This window comes from Petromyzon marinus, unplaced genomic scaffold (genome assembly GCF_048934315.1).
Source record: "Petromyzon marinus isolate PM22_M1 ecotype Great Lakes invasive population unplaced genomic scaffold, UKy_Petmar_22M1.pri1.0 PM_Scaffold_57, whole genome shotgun sequence".
Lineage (NCBI taxonomy): Eukaryota > Metazoa > Chordata > Hyperoartia > Petromyzontiformes > Petromyzontidae > Petromyzon > Petromyzon marinus.
In genome coordinates this window covers 489,806-508,355 of record NW_027423579.1, presented here as the reverse complement: position 1 = coordinate 508,355, position 18,550 = coordinate 489,806, and the positions used below count along the sequence as shown (strand labels likewise).

The 18,550-nt window shown below is 41.2% G+C and overlaps 1 protein-coding gene and 1 non-coding gene across 2 annotated transcripts; one reads left to right on the top strand and one right to left on the bottom strand.

Annotated features, from left to right (window-relative positions):
• Positions 1-320: 320 nt before the first annotated feature.
• LOC142923494 (centrosomal protein of 112 kDa-like) lies at positions 321-15,809 on the bottom strand. Its single transcript, XM_076064642.1, has 6 exons — positions 15,777-15,809; positions 14,964-15,071; positions 14,002-14,116; positions 12,193-12,392; positions 11,691-11,857; positions 321-765 (listed from the first exon to the last, which is right to left on the bottom strand). Exons 3-6 carry the CDS (start codon positions 14,105-14,107, stop codon positions 510-512), a joined length of 729 nt encoding a protein of 242 aa, XP_075920757.1. The 5' UTR covers positions 14,108-14,116; positions 14,964-15,071; positions 15,777-15,809; the 3' UTR covers positions 321-509.
• Positions 15,810-16,178: 369 nt separating this feature from the next.
• On the top strand, positions 16,179-16,252 carry TRNAN-GUU (transfer RNA asparagine (anticodon GUU)). The gene has a single exon. It is a non-coding gene; the product is annotated as a tRNA-Asn (tRNA).
• The last annotated feature ends 2,298 nt before the right edge of the window (positions 16,253-18,550 follow it).

Here is an 18,550-nt window from a genome sequence, read left to right as displayed (position 1 = left end):
TCACTCGGGGTATGGAGCTGCGCAGCCCTGTATCAAAGACCCTCATCGGTGTAGCTTTACCATAATTGGCCCACTTGACTCATAAATCATTACAAACAAAATATCACCACCTGTATCATTATTACAGCACTTCCGCAACTGCTCGGGGTTGTTCTAGGTTCATGAATCCTTGTGTTTGTATAATTTAAAATGCCAAAGCTCATGTGAAAGCAAATTTTGGAACCAGGACTGGATCATTTCAGCATGTGGATTGTGCAGTGGCAGAGATGAATGTCACACAGGCAGTGTGACCCCCCCCCCCGTCCACCCCCACACCAACCCCCCTACTAACCACTCCTGCGCCTTCAAATAAAAAATGAAAGTTTGCTGCTCATGTGCACTGCACTACCTCAATTTTACCGAATAAACCACTGGGATGTAACCCAGGACATAAGTATTCCACACACATCCTGAAAAAGACCCCATATGTGCAGTTTTTCTTCAAACGCTATTCAACATTCATGCACGGATCAGCTGCCAATTGATATGCCACTTAAGAATAACAGTGAAATCCAGACGTCTAAGAATTGGTGGGCATTGAAATTCTGAGCCGTCAGTACCTCGAAGGGAATGGAGCTGAAAATAATTAAGCTATCATGCATGCAAACCACATACACCATTCTTACCTGAGTCCTCTTGAAGGATCTCTTCAGAACAGGCCCAAGGGCAGCACTTTGGGAAAGAGCATGCAGCTGCCTGGAAGCTCCCTCATTTTCAGAACTTGTCCTATGGTACAACATATCTTACATCAGTAGCAGAAATGTGTACACTAGCGGAGTTAGAAAGAGGTCATGTTTTTTTACATTATTCAATAAACGATGGAGCCAGATGGTGCTAATATTAGGATGCCTGACAGGGGTCAACTTCGCTTGTCATCTTTCTAAGGCTGATAAAGTACACTCTTGTGGGAAATCAAGGGTGGTCATCTTATGAAATGACTGAAGGGAATGTGGAATTTTGCCCCACTGTCTCAGGTCTGCCAATGGAGGTGAGTGCTACCTCAATCGCTTGTTTGAGCAGGAAGACACTTTTACTTTCCAGCATTTTCAATAAACAGATCCAAGTAGTCTGTTCTCCTATAACGCATTAGTTGCGTTCCTGAAGAACACTGCGTTATGGAAAAATCACATTATAATAAATAATATATTATGGGGTAAATTACAGTCCGCAATACCACGTGAGATGCGTATACAGGCTGAACAAAGAGTGAGGCGAGTGGGTAGCATCAAGAAGCATCCAGCAGCATCCTGCCTGGTGTGATGCTACGCCGAGACAGCTGTACAACCGCTTATTCCTAATCGTGCGACGTAGTTCTGTTCACTCAATCGCGTTTTATCCAATTCGTATCCGTGTTATAAAAAAATGTGTTTCCAAATATATGAATCGCGTTCCATCCAATTCGCATTATGAAAACATGAATTATAGGACAGACTGTACTGTAATGTTCTTTAGCAAGCAAATTATGTTATGCATGTTCAGAGTTATTGATGCAGTGTTATTATGTCGAAAACAAGATGAAATCAGACCAATCTCTTTCCACATGATAAAAAAACACATTTTAGATTATCAGTCTCTATGCCATTTCAACAAATATTTTATAGACCAATCCTGAACCGGTATTTACTTTGAGTCTTGTCAGCAGCCTAATGAATGTTAAACAAATGCTATGAAAAAAACGAATTGTAATGTCACGAATAATTGTGGGATAAAAAGTAAGCTCATTAAAATATAGAAACATTATAGTCCATCGGCCTATAAACCACATGAACATTTGTTTAAGGGAGGTGAACTGTAGACTGCTAAAAGTCGAAACCAGCATGAAGGTTTGCCTACATTAACAAACCCTGCAGGGTTAAACAACGAAGCAAAATGTTTACAGGCTGATGGCGAATAATGTTATATTTTTTATAGGAGAGATAAACGTATATCTGTCGACATTTCATCATCAAAAAATCCTCGACGACAGTGAATGAGTTATTTGTATACCGATTCATCTCCTTTAGGGCTCAAGTTGCCTCTCCCTGAAAAAGAGCATTACAGCTAAAACAACCATTGTGAATTTTTCATGACACTTTTGATTATGGTACCATCACTTGTTAGTGTATATGCCCATGATGAAGTGGCACTTTGGACTTAAAGTCATTAACAGTATTATATTTACACTTAATTTGGAGCACTGATAAGTTTTGCTTTGCTGCTTGTGCAGTACTTCTACTTATTGCTATTGTGTTTTAATCGAATGTTTGTTATTTTAATACAATGCAATACTATTGGATGTACATACCATATAATCCAAATGCAACCGAATCTCAGCAAGCCGTATAGAAACAACAGTTAGAAGATATATTTTACATCGACAGTCACAGGCAGAGGAATAAGGAAGGTCCTGAGCGAGGACTTGGACAGGGAGTCGATGACGTGGATAATTTGGGGAAAGGAATTCCAAACTACAGGAGCAGCAGAAGCTAAACGGTGACTCCGCATTGAGCGAAAATTTACTGGAGGCTTTGACAGAAAGCCTTGGTTTCTCAAGCAAAGAGTACGTGGAAGGGAGCAGAGTGAGATGAGAGGGGAGAGGTAGGCAGGGGCCAGTCCATGGAGAACCTTAAACTGCTGCACTTGTTTTCTATGTTATTGCTATTACATTGGAATGCTATTCTGCTGAACTAGGTACTTACATAAAAGTGAAATATTTTTGCTTTGAGTGAAGTTTTGGGCCTCAGCTTCCAAATAAATAAAAAACACAAATAGCTCACGATAAAACCAAAATCACTTTAGGAGGGTCATACAGGAGGGTCATAAAATCTCTGTATGACCCTCCCGGTGTTACTTTTTGTACTTTTCATAATTTGTGAAAAAATGTTGTCAGTGTCCATGTGTTTGATCCACATCACATAACTAGCAGTACACACCGATGAAAAATTCTACTTCTGACAATATTCTCTTTTTCGTTTTCACGTTAAACTTTGCAAAAGTAAATTTTATAACAATGTGTGTATTAAAGTTTGATTTAAAGCTTTCGTGACTGCAGGGATTCATATTTTTGGTTCTTTCGGTAAGGTCACGTGACTTTACCGAAAGAACCAAGAATATAATGCGTGTATTGTTAAAATAGTTGGGAATCGATCTTATCACTAGTTGTACTCAACCTACTGCCGGTGAAAAAAAATCTCTCGACATTTGCTGATGACTAGGGGGTGTAATGATTCCCCTCTCTCGTGCTTCAACAAACTGCTGAGGTTAAGGGTCACGGTTCAACTCCAGAGTCGATTGTTTATTTTAACACTGCAGTAAATATAGTGACCTCTGACGCCTGGAAGGGTCACGTGTAACATCACTGCATACAACGTACAAGGATCGAAAAACAAAAGATTATTATTCGCGCATTTCTATGCATGAATGGTGAACTTAGGAATCTACTTTAAACGATAAATACTCCTCACAGCTGCTGTTTTGTTCTGTTTATATATTTGCCTCCATTTCACAGCTCCATCTTAAATTTAGTCATGCCGTCTTTTTCATTTTACCTTTCAGCCACCATTCTATTTTACTGGCATTATGCCTCAACTGTCACCCCTCATAAAAGCATTTTCCATGCACATCAGATTGTTTTCTCAATCATTGCCGTCAAAAAGGGTTTTACAATTATTACCATGATTAGGGGAATTTTTAAGTTATTATCCATATTTTAAACTTGTTAGAAGATAACCTGTCACGGGCTGACTCTTTGTAGTGGGACACTCATAACCTCCAAAGACAGCTCAGTTATACTTTGGGGTCAAAAATGTCTCACAGCAGGTTTGTAATTTGGGCATGACACCAACGCGTTGGTGGTCCATGCTGCACATTCTGTCACAAAAGATCTTACGGCACAGCGGGACATGTGGCATGGCCTGTCACATAAGATACTGGCTTATCGTCTGCTCTGAAGGACAGCACTTTCACATGAGCGTCCACTCTACCAATTTGGACGACACAAACCCTCAATCACACCTCAACCAAGGTGTGGGTTGATGCTCAAAATGCACAGTGGCTCATATCCAAGCTGGCTGCTGAAAAGTTTAAGGGTCATAGTTTAGGTCCCATCTTCAATTAAAACGCACTAGAAGAGTGGATGCTGAGGTTGGAGAATTAAAAAAAATCACAACCACCATCAAAAGGGATAATGGTTAAAAACTTCAAAATGCCATGGATTGCATCTTTATCTCCGAGGCTTACATATGAATGTGAGCACATAAAAACACTAGTTTTTGTTGTGACCCAGACATACAGCACTCAGAATACCCAGGGATAGGAAGGCTATATCTGGTTTGGCTCACATTTGGCCTGCATTCCAGTCAAAGTGGACTTACTAAACAAAGAAGTACAGTTTATACATAATGTGATCTTCTTTCCAATAAAATTCATATACTTCACAAAACAACATTTCTGTTTGAAATGTAAATAATTGGCCATTTTATTAGACACCTTAAAACTATTTACCCATAATATCACTCACCACTGATGTTATCTGTGGCTGAAAATCATACTCGTGTCAGCCAGTTTCACAGGGCAAGTGCATCAACGACCGTGTCACCACTATGCCCTGATCAATGTAATATGAAAACAAATATCCGAATTTATGTTTTATAATCAATAGCATGCTATTCTAGCTTTATTAGTGTTCTTAAGACAAAAACAACGAAAATGCCCTTGCGACAAAGTACATAACTGCTTGATAGTTTATTCTTGAGTGAAGCGGCGTGTCGCTCTTCACACAGTAACCCCCGATCACAGTGTCCCTTTGTAAAGACTACCAGCGCTGGACTCCCTCAGCGCACCCTGGGCGTCACTTAAAGTAAAATGCAGCTTCCTCGCGTTTCATCGGCTCGTGCAGGCAGGCAGCGGTGCCCTTGTCTCTCCGCCGTCTAAGGTTTCTCCCTGGCTTGAAACGGAACCCTTGACCCGAGCGCCGTGCTGGGAGCCGAGCGCCACGCGGCGTGCCGTCCTCGCGTGGGGGGGAACCGCTAAAATCGGGGCGGCCGCTCGCCCACTCGCCAACGCTTAAAGGAGCGCGGCAGCGTCAGCCATCGCTTACCGGCATCGTGGCCCAATTACCAAATGAGCAAAGGCAGCGCCCGTCCATCAGCGCTTAATAGGTGCTCCCTGGCAAAGTGTGGTTAACATTCATTGCAGAGTTGCCGAACAAAAAGTGCGCGTTCACGCCAGGCAAGTGAGTGCCCAAAAATGGTGTAACGTAGCGGGCAGATATTCGCGTTAAATAACCAGCGTCATAAGATGTTAGTTAAAACACATGAAAGAGTGATGTCTTGCTCAAATGAGCACATAATTGGTGCTCATCTCCTGTTTACAGTCCTGAGCTAGACATAGCAATTCCATATTCCTATGGCGGGGTGAGTCTACAAATAGAACAACCACTGTTGACTTCTCCACAAAAGTTGTCCTATTTTATCGACCACTGGGGAACGATGTGATGAGTTAACCGCCTACCAGGATTTAGATTTGCAACCTTCTCGATTGCGAGCCACTCACTCTACTGCTGAGCCACCTGGCCAGATTCAAATGCAAGGAGGGCTTTTATCAGTCTCGGTAAAGGAGTCCTGTTCCACACTGGCCAAGCAGGTTTCAACAGATGCGGGTACTCAGCCTCACTACAACAACTGTACTATAACTATATCTACCCACCTCACAGCTTTGCAAGGGCAATGGTTGATAAAGAAACCTGTCTACAACTGTTGTCCTTCAGACAAAAGCAGCACACTGAACACTAATGATAAGAAGTCAGCACTTTTCAACATTACATTTACAATGCTGTAATATGTGCCAGGAAGGGCTTTGATGTGCACATAAATGTATTTTGAAATAAAGCCTAGCGATTTCAGTTTGAAGACAATTTTCCGCTGACCCCTGCACCCTTTGCATGCCCCATGCACCTGGAGATCACGTCAACCTGTGAAATCACAGCCAGATGCAAGCTGACCTGTGGGGTCGCTTTACCGTGGGCACAAAAAGCAGTTGGACTTCACAAGATTTACACTTCATGCGCCTGGCTAATTTTTAACACCTGATGGTGTTGGATCTTTACTGTGTTTAAGTGAAGTCAGCACCTGCAAAGTTAAGAAATACCTACTTTGGTTGCTTTGCCTTTTATAGGCTTACCAACCTCATAAAATATGCTTCTGTTTTGTGAAAGAGGGGAAAAGTAAATGATTTACATTCGTTTCAAAGGAGTCGGTATTATGCCATGGCTTGTGGCTCACAGAATGCATCTTGCTATTTCACTGCATTATTGTTCATTGATTTGCTGCCGTGAGCTGAAGCATGCCCCATGGAAGATACCAATCTTAAGGCTTCTGTCTTTCACAAATCCAATTAAAATTTGCTCTTTTTTTCAACGTAACCAATCTTTAGTAAAATAACTGGTCGTTAATTTGCACCATATGGTCAAAAACACAGTAATGTACTTCGAAACGATTACCATGATTTAGATCAAGCATGATATATGAGTGATTGTGTATTCACAATAATTACTATGTGTACATGTAAAGTACTTGATTTTATCATAATAGTCATCATCATCATCATCCACTGTCTATCCACTGTACGCAGAAGACTAAAAAGATAACATGCACCTGATCTTCTTTGGCTCTTTCGGTAAAGTCACGTAGAATGAGAATAAAATAATAAATTGATAAAATAAAATAACACAATAATATTCTCACGACGTTTCGGCCACAACACAAGCGGCCTTCATCATTCTACGTGACTTTACCGAAAGAACCAAAGAAGATGAATCCTTGCAGTCACGAAAGCTTTCAATCGAAATTTATGCACCTGATCATCAATCCACTGCTGGATGAATGCCTCCCCACACTGTGTCGGTCATGGGCGTCAGTTGACCATGCTTCACCATGCTGGGACGGTTGGGAGGGAGTGGGGCTAAGGCCCCCATGTATGCTGTTACTGTACTTACAACTGATGGTAGTCATATCCAGGAATTAAACTCTGGTCACGAGCTTCACAGCGCAGTGTGATCACCACTGTGCCACCGCTCCCACAAAAGGCTATATAAATGTATTGCTAAACGCTGATAATTACAGACAAATTGTGTTATTTTAGTATAAAGGCAGTGCGTCTATGTGTATTGTAGATTTGTACTTATTTATTTTTAAATTACAATTTTAAATCTCTCATTATTATACATCTTAAAATGCCTCCTGAGTTATGTCACAAGTTAAATAATGTACACCAAACCTAAAATGTGATGGAATTATAAAGAGTTTTTTGGCATACACATTTAATGTGTACATGCACCAAAACTCTTAACAGATAAGTACAGGCAATGTGAGAAGCTTACGTCAAGTTTTTTGTATTTGAGTAATGTATAACTTATGCAACTTCAGAGAATACATAAAATGGTGTTCTACGACTCTGTGCCAAATAAAATGTATATTACAAGAAAAAAAATACTTAAAACAATCAACATCAAAAAGGCAATCCTTTTATTAAAAGATGTGCGAGCTGTAGAAAAAAGAACATCTCTTCAATGTAAATAAATGCGTTGTTATTATTATTATTGTATTTACGTGCAATATATCAGATTGCCGAAACAGGTCAAGGTGAAGATTTTTGGTTCTCTGTGAATTTACCAGCAGGTCACCGGAAGCAACAACCATTGAAAATTTTAAAGATGAGGCTGAAAAATCCTCAGAGAGCGCATCATTACTAAAATGCCTCCGGGTCAGTTTTCACCGGGCCTCATGACCAACATTAAACCATAAATGTTGCTGAAGACCTCTCCTAAAAAAATCGATTCCTCCACACCCATCTCTAACTCAACGGTGAACCAGTCAGAATGCTCAACCAGCTGAAGTGGTAAACACCACCTAGCTGTCTCTAACCAGTTCAAAAAGACTAGCTTTGCATTGAGCTCTAAAATCCCCCAGGCTATTTCTTGCCAAGAAGACACTTTAGAACGGTCTTAAATCATTGCCGGTGATCCACCCCCCATCTGACCCTCCTCCCCCCACCACCTCCCGCACCATCCTGGATTTCAATTCAAACACATTTTATTGGTTTCCGAGAAATGTGGATGTGTGCGCAACAGCTTGGCGTTTTGGAATGAACAGTGGAGCGAGTTAAAAATGATGTCGCTCAGGTGGCTGAGAGCCTCAGGGGGTCAAGACACAGGGTTGGCAAGTCTGAGATCGTACAGTGGAGGTGCAGCTCTTTAGAGCAAGCCAAGTACTTGAGTGCAGTGGGTGTGATGACTCCAGCCCAGTCACCAAAGACCATATAAAAACACCCCGCCCTGAAGCGCTTCATCTCCCATTCAGGTCTTTATTCAACCAAGCCCACTATTCCTACAGTGAATAACGTAAACAATTACGACCTCTTTGTGGGAAGTCAAGTCACCATAATCTAGATAGACAGGTCCCTGCCATTGGAATATGGAAAATCCAACATTTTTTCAGAGCCACAAATGGTGATAGGCACCACCCAACACTCTTTTCAGCAGAAATATATGGTTTGTCTTATTAGTCCTGTCACTTAAAAAAAACACGACTAGTGCTTACCAGCCTATTACACAGCAAAAATAGATACTTAACACCTTTGGGGAATTATCAAAAATATTGAAAAGTCAGAGTAGCCTATGTCTCAATGTAGAGTTGATCTTTCATTATGATCAATTAAGTAAGAAAACACTTGAGACGTTTGCATATAACTGGGAATAAAATAAACAAATTAAATGATTCGGAATACTTTCTGGCATGTGAACATAGCACGGACGGTCTATATATTTACAGACATCCCAGTGCAATTTTTGCACTAGAACATACTTCAGTAACTGCTCAAGAATATTCCCTGGTGCATAATTTTGGATGAAAAATAAAACTAATTAAACTTAGTGTTGCTCATATAGAATATTTGCTTACATGGGATCACAAACGTAAGCTGGCTTGGGCAGGATTATGTCACGAGAAAGAATGATGGCCGATGGTCAAGAATAATGATGGAGTGGCAGCCAAAAAATGGAAAGTGTCTGAGATTACGTCCACGGAGGGAGGAGACGGAGCAATGAAATCAACTCATGTGCAGGTACTATGTGGATTAATATATCACAGGATCATGAGAGATGGCTGCAGCTTCAGGAGGCCTTCATTCAGCAGTGGATTGACCTTAACTGATGATTCCACATCATGGGTATGTCCATACACATTTAGAGTCATCAAAGTACAAGTTATGGACTACGCAGCCAATGCACAATCATATCCCCTTGTGTGTCATTTTGATGCTGGTATAAAAAAAAACAAGAATTATAAAAAAAAATACACATACTTTTTTTGTAATATTTGTGTGGAAATGCACTGCTGTGCGATTCACTCCCAAGTGACAGAAACCCGCCTTTATGTAATGATGCATCTAGTGTGTGCATATGTTTGTACAGGTTCTCATTTGCCATGTTGGTACATTTTTTGACATATTTTTCATTACATAAACAACTCCTTGGAACACTACCCCAATGCCCTTCAAGGCATAATAAGAAACATCTTTAGGAACACACTCTTAAGGAGTGAACAAATACAATAATAGCTTAATAATCACCTGGGGCACACACATAGCTCGTGTTTTTTGGTTTAATCCCTCTCTGGAAACACAGCAATGTATACATGACCGGTTTCTTTTCTCATCACAAAACTGCTTCGATCAAAAAGTACTACTACCATACTTTTTTGTACACCAATTCAGACGTTTAAACCTGATTATATTCATTAATATTAAGCTTACAGATACGGGTACAATTATCAAAATAAAACATTTGTAAAAAAAAGTATACGTTTCCCCATAATTGTGTATGCTCATACATTCCACATCCTGCAACTTAAAAGTCACAGCACGTTGCGGATACAATGTGAATTCAGGAGCAATCCAGTACCAGTAGAAGCCACTAGAAGTGCCAATGGCACTTGCGCTTACAAAAAAACACTCACTCATCTGTGCTAAATGAGCGACACCAAACATGTCATAATGTCCCACTGGGTCTGCTTGATATTATTTATTGCTGTCTGATTTACAACGTATTTACGTGAGTTAATACTGCATGACGACATCCGTCTGGTTAAATGATAGCAAAGTGTTATCACATGGTACACCACTGCTAAAAGAATGGGCGGGACATGCCACAAGTGTGATGTGACAACACGGAAATGGGCCGCACTGCTTAGACATTGAAACAGTGCCATCAATAAACCTAAGCACCGAAGTAAAATAACTCTATTATTGGAAAACCAAGCTTACTAATTAATTGTAACATACAATATTTATATGGTTTAAGATTGGATTCAAAAATATGCTGAGTTTGCTGTATCTTGGATTTATTGTCTGTGCTACACGAATGAACAAATGCAATACAATGTGTACTATTTAAAACACATTTATATTAAGTACATTTGATGAAGAATTATTGCATACTACTGCAAAGGGTTCTTAAATAAACATGCAGTTGATAATTATATGTTTTAACCCTGATTTTTTTGGAGCAAACTTTTACGAGGTTCTGCTGCCCTCTGCTGACACAGGAGGCCAGAAGCAACTGAAATGTTGAACTATGTGGTGATGCAGTACTGTATACTGTATTGGCAATGGTGGTTTTCCATAAGTTTTTTTTATTAGATCGCGTAAATATGTAAATGTGGTCGCGAAAGCCTACGTGTTAGAGTGGTGGTTTTGTTTGCTATACTGTTTTTTTTACTTGCTGCTTTAAATCTTGACTTAAAGCTTTTGTGACTGCAGGAATTCATATTCTTTCGGTGGTAAAACATCGCCGCTGGGAAGACAAAGGTGGCCAGGCGTGGTGCTGGCCACCCACCCCCTCATGTACCGTGCCGGCCTTCATTGGTGCTCGCTAACAGCACTTGCCCCAACAGTCTGTTAAGGCTATACGGGGGATCTTTGTCTTTGTAGAGCTTTGTGGACTGTTCAAATCAAATGGAAATGTTTTGAGATGAAAGTTGAGGCAATGGGATTCCAGTTGGCTTGACGGTACTGCCGTTAGAGTTCAAATCCTGGCCAGGGGGTTGGACTCGGCTCACCATCATTCCACCAAAAGACCCAAATAATATTAATTGCTGCTTTAACTATTGTTATTGTTTAATATCGCAATCACTTTCATATTTAATTTTAAACACATGTTTTGATAAAAAAAAGTTTCATATGAAATGTTTCCATATATTGTAGACAAAAAGGTTGTCTTTTCTATGTTATCAGTTTCATTACTTTCATTGATATCTATTCCAATATACAAAGTGGTTTTGGTGTGTGGTTATGCCACCTATGAATGCTGTGCAGAATATGTTGTAGTGATGGGCCTACGAGTAAAATACAGTATTTCATGTAGAATTCATACATATTCTCTCTGAATATTGTGAAGCTGCTCAAAACTACGTATCATTGTATAACAATGTCATGCAACATTCAATCACTACAGTTACAACATTCTCACTTTGCCATGCAGATAAGTTCACGTGTCAGTTATTTATATATTTCCCTTAAATATTAATCACACATTCTCCCTGTGAGTCAAAGCTCGACACAAAGAGACGTTAATAATTCAGCGCTGCAATTTGTGACGGCAAGTGCGTGCCGCTAACCTGTGACGACTGCACGTTGAATCGAAGGAGAGGTGCGGACCCGAGCGTTCGTCCTCTTTCAGCGAACGTTTGGAGGTCTCCTCTGGTGCGTCAAGCGCACCCGTGACCCAGTCTGGGGGTTCCCGGCTCGCCACAATGTCCTCCAGGGGTTCGTCAAAGTAGATGGCCTGCAAGGCATGCGACACATTCGTAAGTTCAATGAAAGCAGCGGTCAGCGCAGGGGTATTATGAATGAATAACATTCACGTGCATGCTACTGCAGTGAGCACTAAGCTTTGTAACAAAGTGTTAGCCTATGATTCGTGAAGTGGTAAGGGACTGCCAAACAGTAGTGATGTGAAGGGAGCAAAAGAGTGCGAATAAGTGCACTCAATTCAGTCCTGAAGCTGCCAGTGTGTGCACCCAATCATCAGAAACCATGCCGAACAACACGCAGCACAACCTAAAACACATCGGAGAGCTATGGAGCATAATCGCGAAATCCTATGCAGGTAGAATGCACCATGTAAGTCGGCAGCGTCTTGAGGGGCCCCGTGTCAGGCCTGTGAGTGAAGGGCTCCTCCAGCACACTCCGGCGCAACATGTGCAGCAGCAGACGTGCGTAGTCATTGCGGTTCTTGCGGCTTGAGATGCCCAGGGCTCCACTGCGTGCTACCGGCGGCTCACAGAGCTTCTTGATCCACAGCGCGCAGCGTTGCCGATCTGTGGACAATGCGCCAGACAACAGTTACATTCTACAACTCACAGTCAACATCTGAAGAATCCTTATCCAGTGTGAAATTATTTATCTCTCCTCCAGTAAATCACTCAATTGTAAAAAATTAGGTTCATGATTCTACCCAAGAATTCATTTTTAAAAATTCCCCATTTTTACCATTACATTTGCATTGATTGTTTGTGACTCATTCAATATCATTTTGGAAATTTAGTTTGCAGCATTGACTTTGCATATGATCTTCATACATTGTAAATCATCTATTCATAAACACATGGTTATAAATATTTTTCCCACATAGCCTAGAATTTTTTACATTTCCACATCACCATTTGGCATGTGAGAGTTTATAAAACTAACTTATCTTTTATTTCTGCCACAATCAACTCATTTGTCAACAGCATCAATGGCATAAAATCAACTGAAACAAAATGACTTCATGTAAAGCAGTGGCATTTATGTACTGATTAATTTGAAAATAACATCCGAGGAGCACTTTCCTGAGGTAAAAATCCATATTATAAAGATGTAAATTTTCTAAATTCTAGCATAACACAAAGGATTGCTCATTATTGGAAAAATCTGACTGTGAGTGCTGTTGAGCCAGCTTTGATGAGCACATTTTAAAACAATATGAAAAACTCCTTGAATGCTTAAGGATACAGAGCAAAATACGAGTGAAGTTCATGTGAATTTTGAGAAAAGCATACTCAGTGTGACCAAACACATTACGGCATCAGCTAAGAAATAAAAAAATACCTTATCTCATGCCATTAACATCTTACACTACAATGTTAAATGTGTATTCAAACACTTACACTGTCTGGTGTCTTAAGTGGTTATTGTCTCTTGAAAAGTGCAGTAAGATGGGTTTTTATAAATCTATATCTATGAGTGTCCTTCTGGAAAGCTTGGTTGTTTATTCATTGGCGTATATTGCCCCTCTTGAAAAACTCTACCAGGATACATAACATATTTAATAGCAGCGTTTTTCTTTCTTGTGTGTTATTCAAAAAACAAAAGAACGAGGGAAACTCTCAATCCACACTGAACACTCACGACTTCCCACAAAAGTGGTTACCAATTGTATACACCCCAAAGCAAAAATGTGACTGTACCAACTCAGATATGAACTTGCAGTGCCACGGTGGCTAGATGTTAACTACCTCGCCTGGTACACCGGTCATTGGTTCCATCCCAACCCCGACCCTAACGCCTGTGTATTATTGTTTGCATGTTCTCCCGGTGGTCACGTGGATTTTTCCCCGGGTCCTCCGGTTTTTTCCTCCACCTTTATAAACATGCGTTTCGATTATTTGGCTGCTGGAAATGTCCACATGATAAGCCACTTCGTTGAGCTATCATTCGTGGCTGGGTCGCTTCTGAAAAAAAGCTGTATAGGCTAAGTGGGCCTGACCAGGCAAAATAAATAACAGTACTCCAACTACAACACAACTTCCCGTAAATGTTTATGATTTAATGGAGCAAATAAGACACCCCCCCCCCGCCGCGAGATTGGGTGCAGAATACTCTTTGGTTCTTTCGTTAAAGCCACGTAGGTAGAAAAATCAAGATTAGGTGCACAATGCTCATTACCAGACTTGTGTGGAAGCTTGAGCACAAAGGGCTTCATATCAACAAGAAAATGATCGAAGTCTCCATCCAGTTTCTCACAGGCATCCTCATGGCTCTCCATCTGCATACACGTTGCCTCGACAAAGCACGTTCACAAGGATATTTTATATGGAGAGTAAAAACTGTCACACAACTTTGGCAATATTGTACTGTACTAGCAACATGCACGTTTGAAAGCAGATTGTATGGTTCCAGATGGTCTCATGATGAAGCTGATGTGACTACAAAACAACAATTATGATTTAAAACTCCATCTAATCAAAACTGCAATTTCCAAAGTCGTAACAGTTTACTTTGCGGGGATGGGTTACACGTCCAGTGTTCGTGATCCTTGTAGACCTGAACAGATATACTGGAGAGGGGCACGCATTCAATCCAATCGAGAACTCGGCGAGAGACGAAATAAAATGTAGATTTGAAGTTTTCGTGACTGCCGGGAACTATGACTCTTTGGTTCTTTCGGTAAAGTCACGTAGGTATAAAATAAAATAAAAATTAATCACTACGATTCGATTGCAACACAAGCAATCATCATCATTACCACGGCAATTCTCTCTCCCACTTCAGCTAAAAAAATGATTGCTGTGGTTTTCCCACCAGATGATGATTGCTTGTGTTGCAATCGAAACGTCGTGATTTAATTTATTTTATACCTACGTGACTTTACCGAAAGAACCAAAGAGTATGAAATAAAATGTGTTCCCTTTACCAGGCAGTACAGTACTGTATGTTGAAACAAAATCCTCCTACATGACCGACTCTCAACGGAATTGTGTAAACATAATACCGCTCTCTTAAAAAAAATACATACTCATTGTATGGTTGTCATTAAGACGTGACATATACAGCATTCTATTTATTGAGCAACAATTTTGTTTCACTAAACCGCTCCCTCGAAAGCAAATGTATTTTATTTTACTGACCTCGTTGGGGGTGACGGCGGTGGTGGTGGTGTTGGGTGCGGCCTCTTGGATGAATCGACCGTGGCGGGGATTTTCTATAACCCACGTCCTCGTGCTCGCGAATCCGTGCTGCCCAACCGAAGCGAAGTTATATTTTAATCAACACTGAAGAGGCCAGTGTTTTTGAGGCTGTAAGATCATCGAATAATAAGGGACAATATAACAATGTGATGACTGACGAATGGGCAACACAATGGCATATCCCCGAGGGTAACAACAGGTGGGGCTTCGAAGTTGCGTCACTTATCGTCTCGATATATAAAAAAAAATTCTTCAACATCCCGGTTGCTAAGCGTAGGCCGCAAAGGTCCAACAACGACAAGCGGTCAGCAATGAACAGCACCATTCGAGGTTCAATAATAAGTTTCTGAAATCCGTCTCTTGAATTGAGCAACGTACTGTAATATATATTAAATATATACTTTTGTGTGCGTTTAGTTTGTCGTCCTCCCGCGCCTCCGATTAGTACGGTTGGCTACGTACGGTGCGAAAGAAGTTCAACATACATGCGTAAGAAATGGGGGATATACAATGAGAGGAAATTCCCCAAAGCCAAGCTGTGTGAGGGTAATACAATAGTTTCATGATCAGGCTGTAGTGTAACAATAACGGCGTTATTCGATGTTGCGCCGTTTAAGTGAAAGAGTTAAAACGCCACAGGGCCTAGACGCAGCAGCGTGCAACTCAACTCTGCCGCTAAAAAATCACGTCGCTTCGCTACGCAACGTTAGTATTCAGGACATAGTATTCAGTTGCAGCCGTAACTTTACTCACCGCAAATATACGCTCGAGTATCTTTGTAACAAACAAACAAACAAAAAAAATGACTTACAATGTTTACGAATCAACCACCAACCACCAAAAAAAACCCACCACCCCCACGCGCTTTATTTCCGTCAAATCCACATTCAAACTTCCTTGCTTTTTCCCGGCATGCCTCTCGCGGCCAGGCAGATGGTGGTTGGGTACAAGCGGGGGGGGGGGCGTGCGAAGCCGTTGCCATGGAGACGCGGCACGCCGTTGCCACGGTAACCGGCCGCCAAGGGTCCTCCATGTGGGGGGGAGGGGGCGGGTTGCTACGGTAACGGGGTCGCGGCCTCTCAACCTTGCCCCCAGCTACTTGGGCGACCGCGCAAGCCTTTAAGAGAGATCACGTGGCTCCAGGCAGACGCCTCGGTCTCTGTGGCGCAATCGGTTAGCGCGTTCGGCTGTTAACCGAAAGGTTGGTGGTTCGAGCCCACCCAGGGACGCGAGTTTATTTTGTTAAATGTTTTTTTTTTATCACGAATTATACAACAGGGCGGTAATTCGTAGGTAAAAGTTTTTCTTGGTTTTAAGGTTATATTTGCAATGACCTTACTGTTGACGATTGTGTAGTACAGATGTATATACGCGTTCTATGGTATGTGTAGCGCCGCCTATGGAGACTTGTTGCCACTGACACAACTTAAACACAATTTCGACTACAATTAAAATACTGTAGAGGAAAGGTAAAAACAATTCAGTGAACGTTTAATACTTTTCGACGTAATATTACAACACACACAATGTACGGAGTTCAATTATCCCAAAGAATAGTACAGCGTAAATAAGCCGACAATATCCCTCTCTCCACGTAAAAAATATATAAAAATATTTATTTAAAAAGATATAAAAAATATTTATTACACAATCCATCAGCCCCACGGCCGTCTGGGAGTGCATAAGGGACCGTCCATAAATGACGTCACGCACCCGGGGGGGTGGGGGGTCAGACATTTGTGACGATATGTGACGAGGGGGGGGGGGTTAAGAAATGTGACGTCACATCAAAATGCGCAACTTTAAATAAATATAGACAACACGTTCTACTTAATTAAATAGACTTTGTAATAAATGTTTTCTCCTACAACATCAGAGTGCAGCGCCACATTAAATACGCACTACAATGACGATAGTTTAAAGCGATTTGAGGCATATTTCATTTATTTTAGCGGGGGGGGGGGGGGCAGAGCTTTGTGACGTCATATTTGAGGGGGGGTTTGACTTTTTGTAACGCCGTGTGACGAAGGGGGGGGGGGGTCAAAAAAAGTCGAAAATCGCGTGACGTCATTTATGGACGGCCCCTAATTTCAGCAACATTGATTTAAGATAGGGAAACTCTGGACCAAAGTAAATACGATGGATTGCAGGCAATATTACGATAATAAATTACAGAATGTTCAATGCCCTCTCCTTGGCCTTACCGGATTTCTCTCAAGGGCATGTGATATGTTGCTTAAAATTCAGTGCCATTCACCCTTAGTTCCCAGTAATTTATATTGAAAACTAAGGTATGTATGTTGAACTTTTATTCGCAATGTACATAATCAAGCGTGTTAATCGCAGGTGCATGATGACAACAAAGGCGTAATGCCACTAAGCATACCGTTGTTGCTTAGTTAAATAAATTATTATTCAACGAAAAATAGTTCACCTTGAAAATCTCAAAAGCTCCTAATAGATATAAAATACAACTACAAACACTCTTACACTCATGTGTTTACAATGCATACATTTATTCCAAGGACTGTTGTCACACATACATTTAATTCTTGTAATTACACGCAAACATACATTTATCTTGGCATACCACGCTGGTACGAGTCACGATGGCCATCTCTGGCATCGTGTAAATAACGACGCATTTATATTTGCACAATCTCACCCCCAAAAAAAACCCTTTATTATGGACACCTCAATCCAGCAAGAGGGAATGCAATGCCACTGTTGGCTGGTCCACCGATGCCCTCCCTACTCGCTCCATAGGGAGGACCGGGTTCCACATGGGGATCGGAGACACCCTCTGATAACACTGGTCTACAGCCAAAATGCTTCCGAAATAAATGTAGTCCAACTTTACTAATTCTGGGTCACTGAGAATGAGAATTAAAATGATGCTTACAATTGTTGATTGGCTCTAGATTACAAGATATGCTACTGGGTCAGTATATATGACCCTTGATTTGGTATAGGCGGAGGATAAGTGAGTTATAAAGGGAAGGGATCTCAATTTAAACCAGAAATGACTAAAATACATCTTTGACTGGCTCTTTGAATAAATATATGACTGGGTTTGGACAGTACTAGCTTTTTGAGCAAAACAATCCAAGATGCAATCTGAACCTGGTATTCTGTCATACATGATATGAATTGCATCATGTTATTCCTAGAAGTCATGGATGATGCAATCATAACTAGGCTTATATCCCTCTGCTGAACAAATTGCCCTACATCAGCTCTAGAAATCATACAGTGTTGTGCTCTCTTATTCTGTTTAGCAGCTTTCCGCCTCTAGCCACGGACCAGGACATAGGATGGGTCCATCTCACACCATCCCCCGATCAAACCCACCAGCAGAAAATCTGGCAGTAACAAAGACAAAGACCCCTCATATACTGTAGCCTTTACAGGCTGTTCGGGCAAGTGCTGTAAGCGAGCACCTATGAAGGTTGGCAACGGTACACGAGGGGGTGTGTGGCCAGCACCACGCCCGATTGCCTTTGTCTCCCCAGTGGGCGATGTCATTT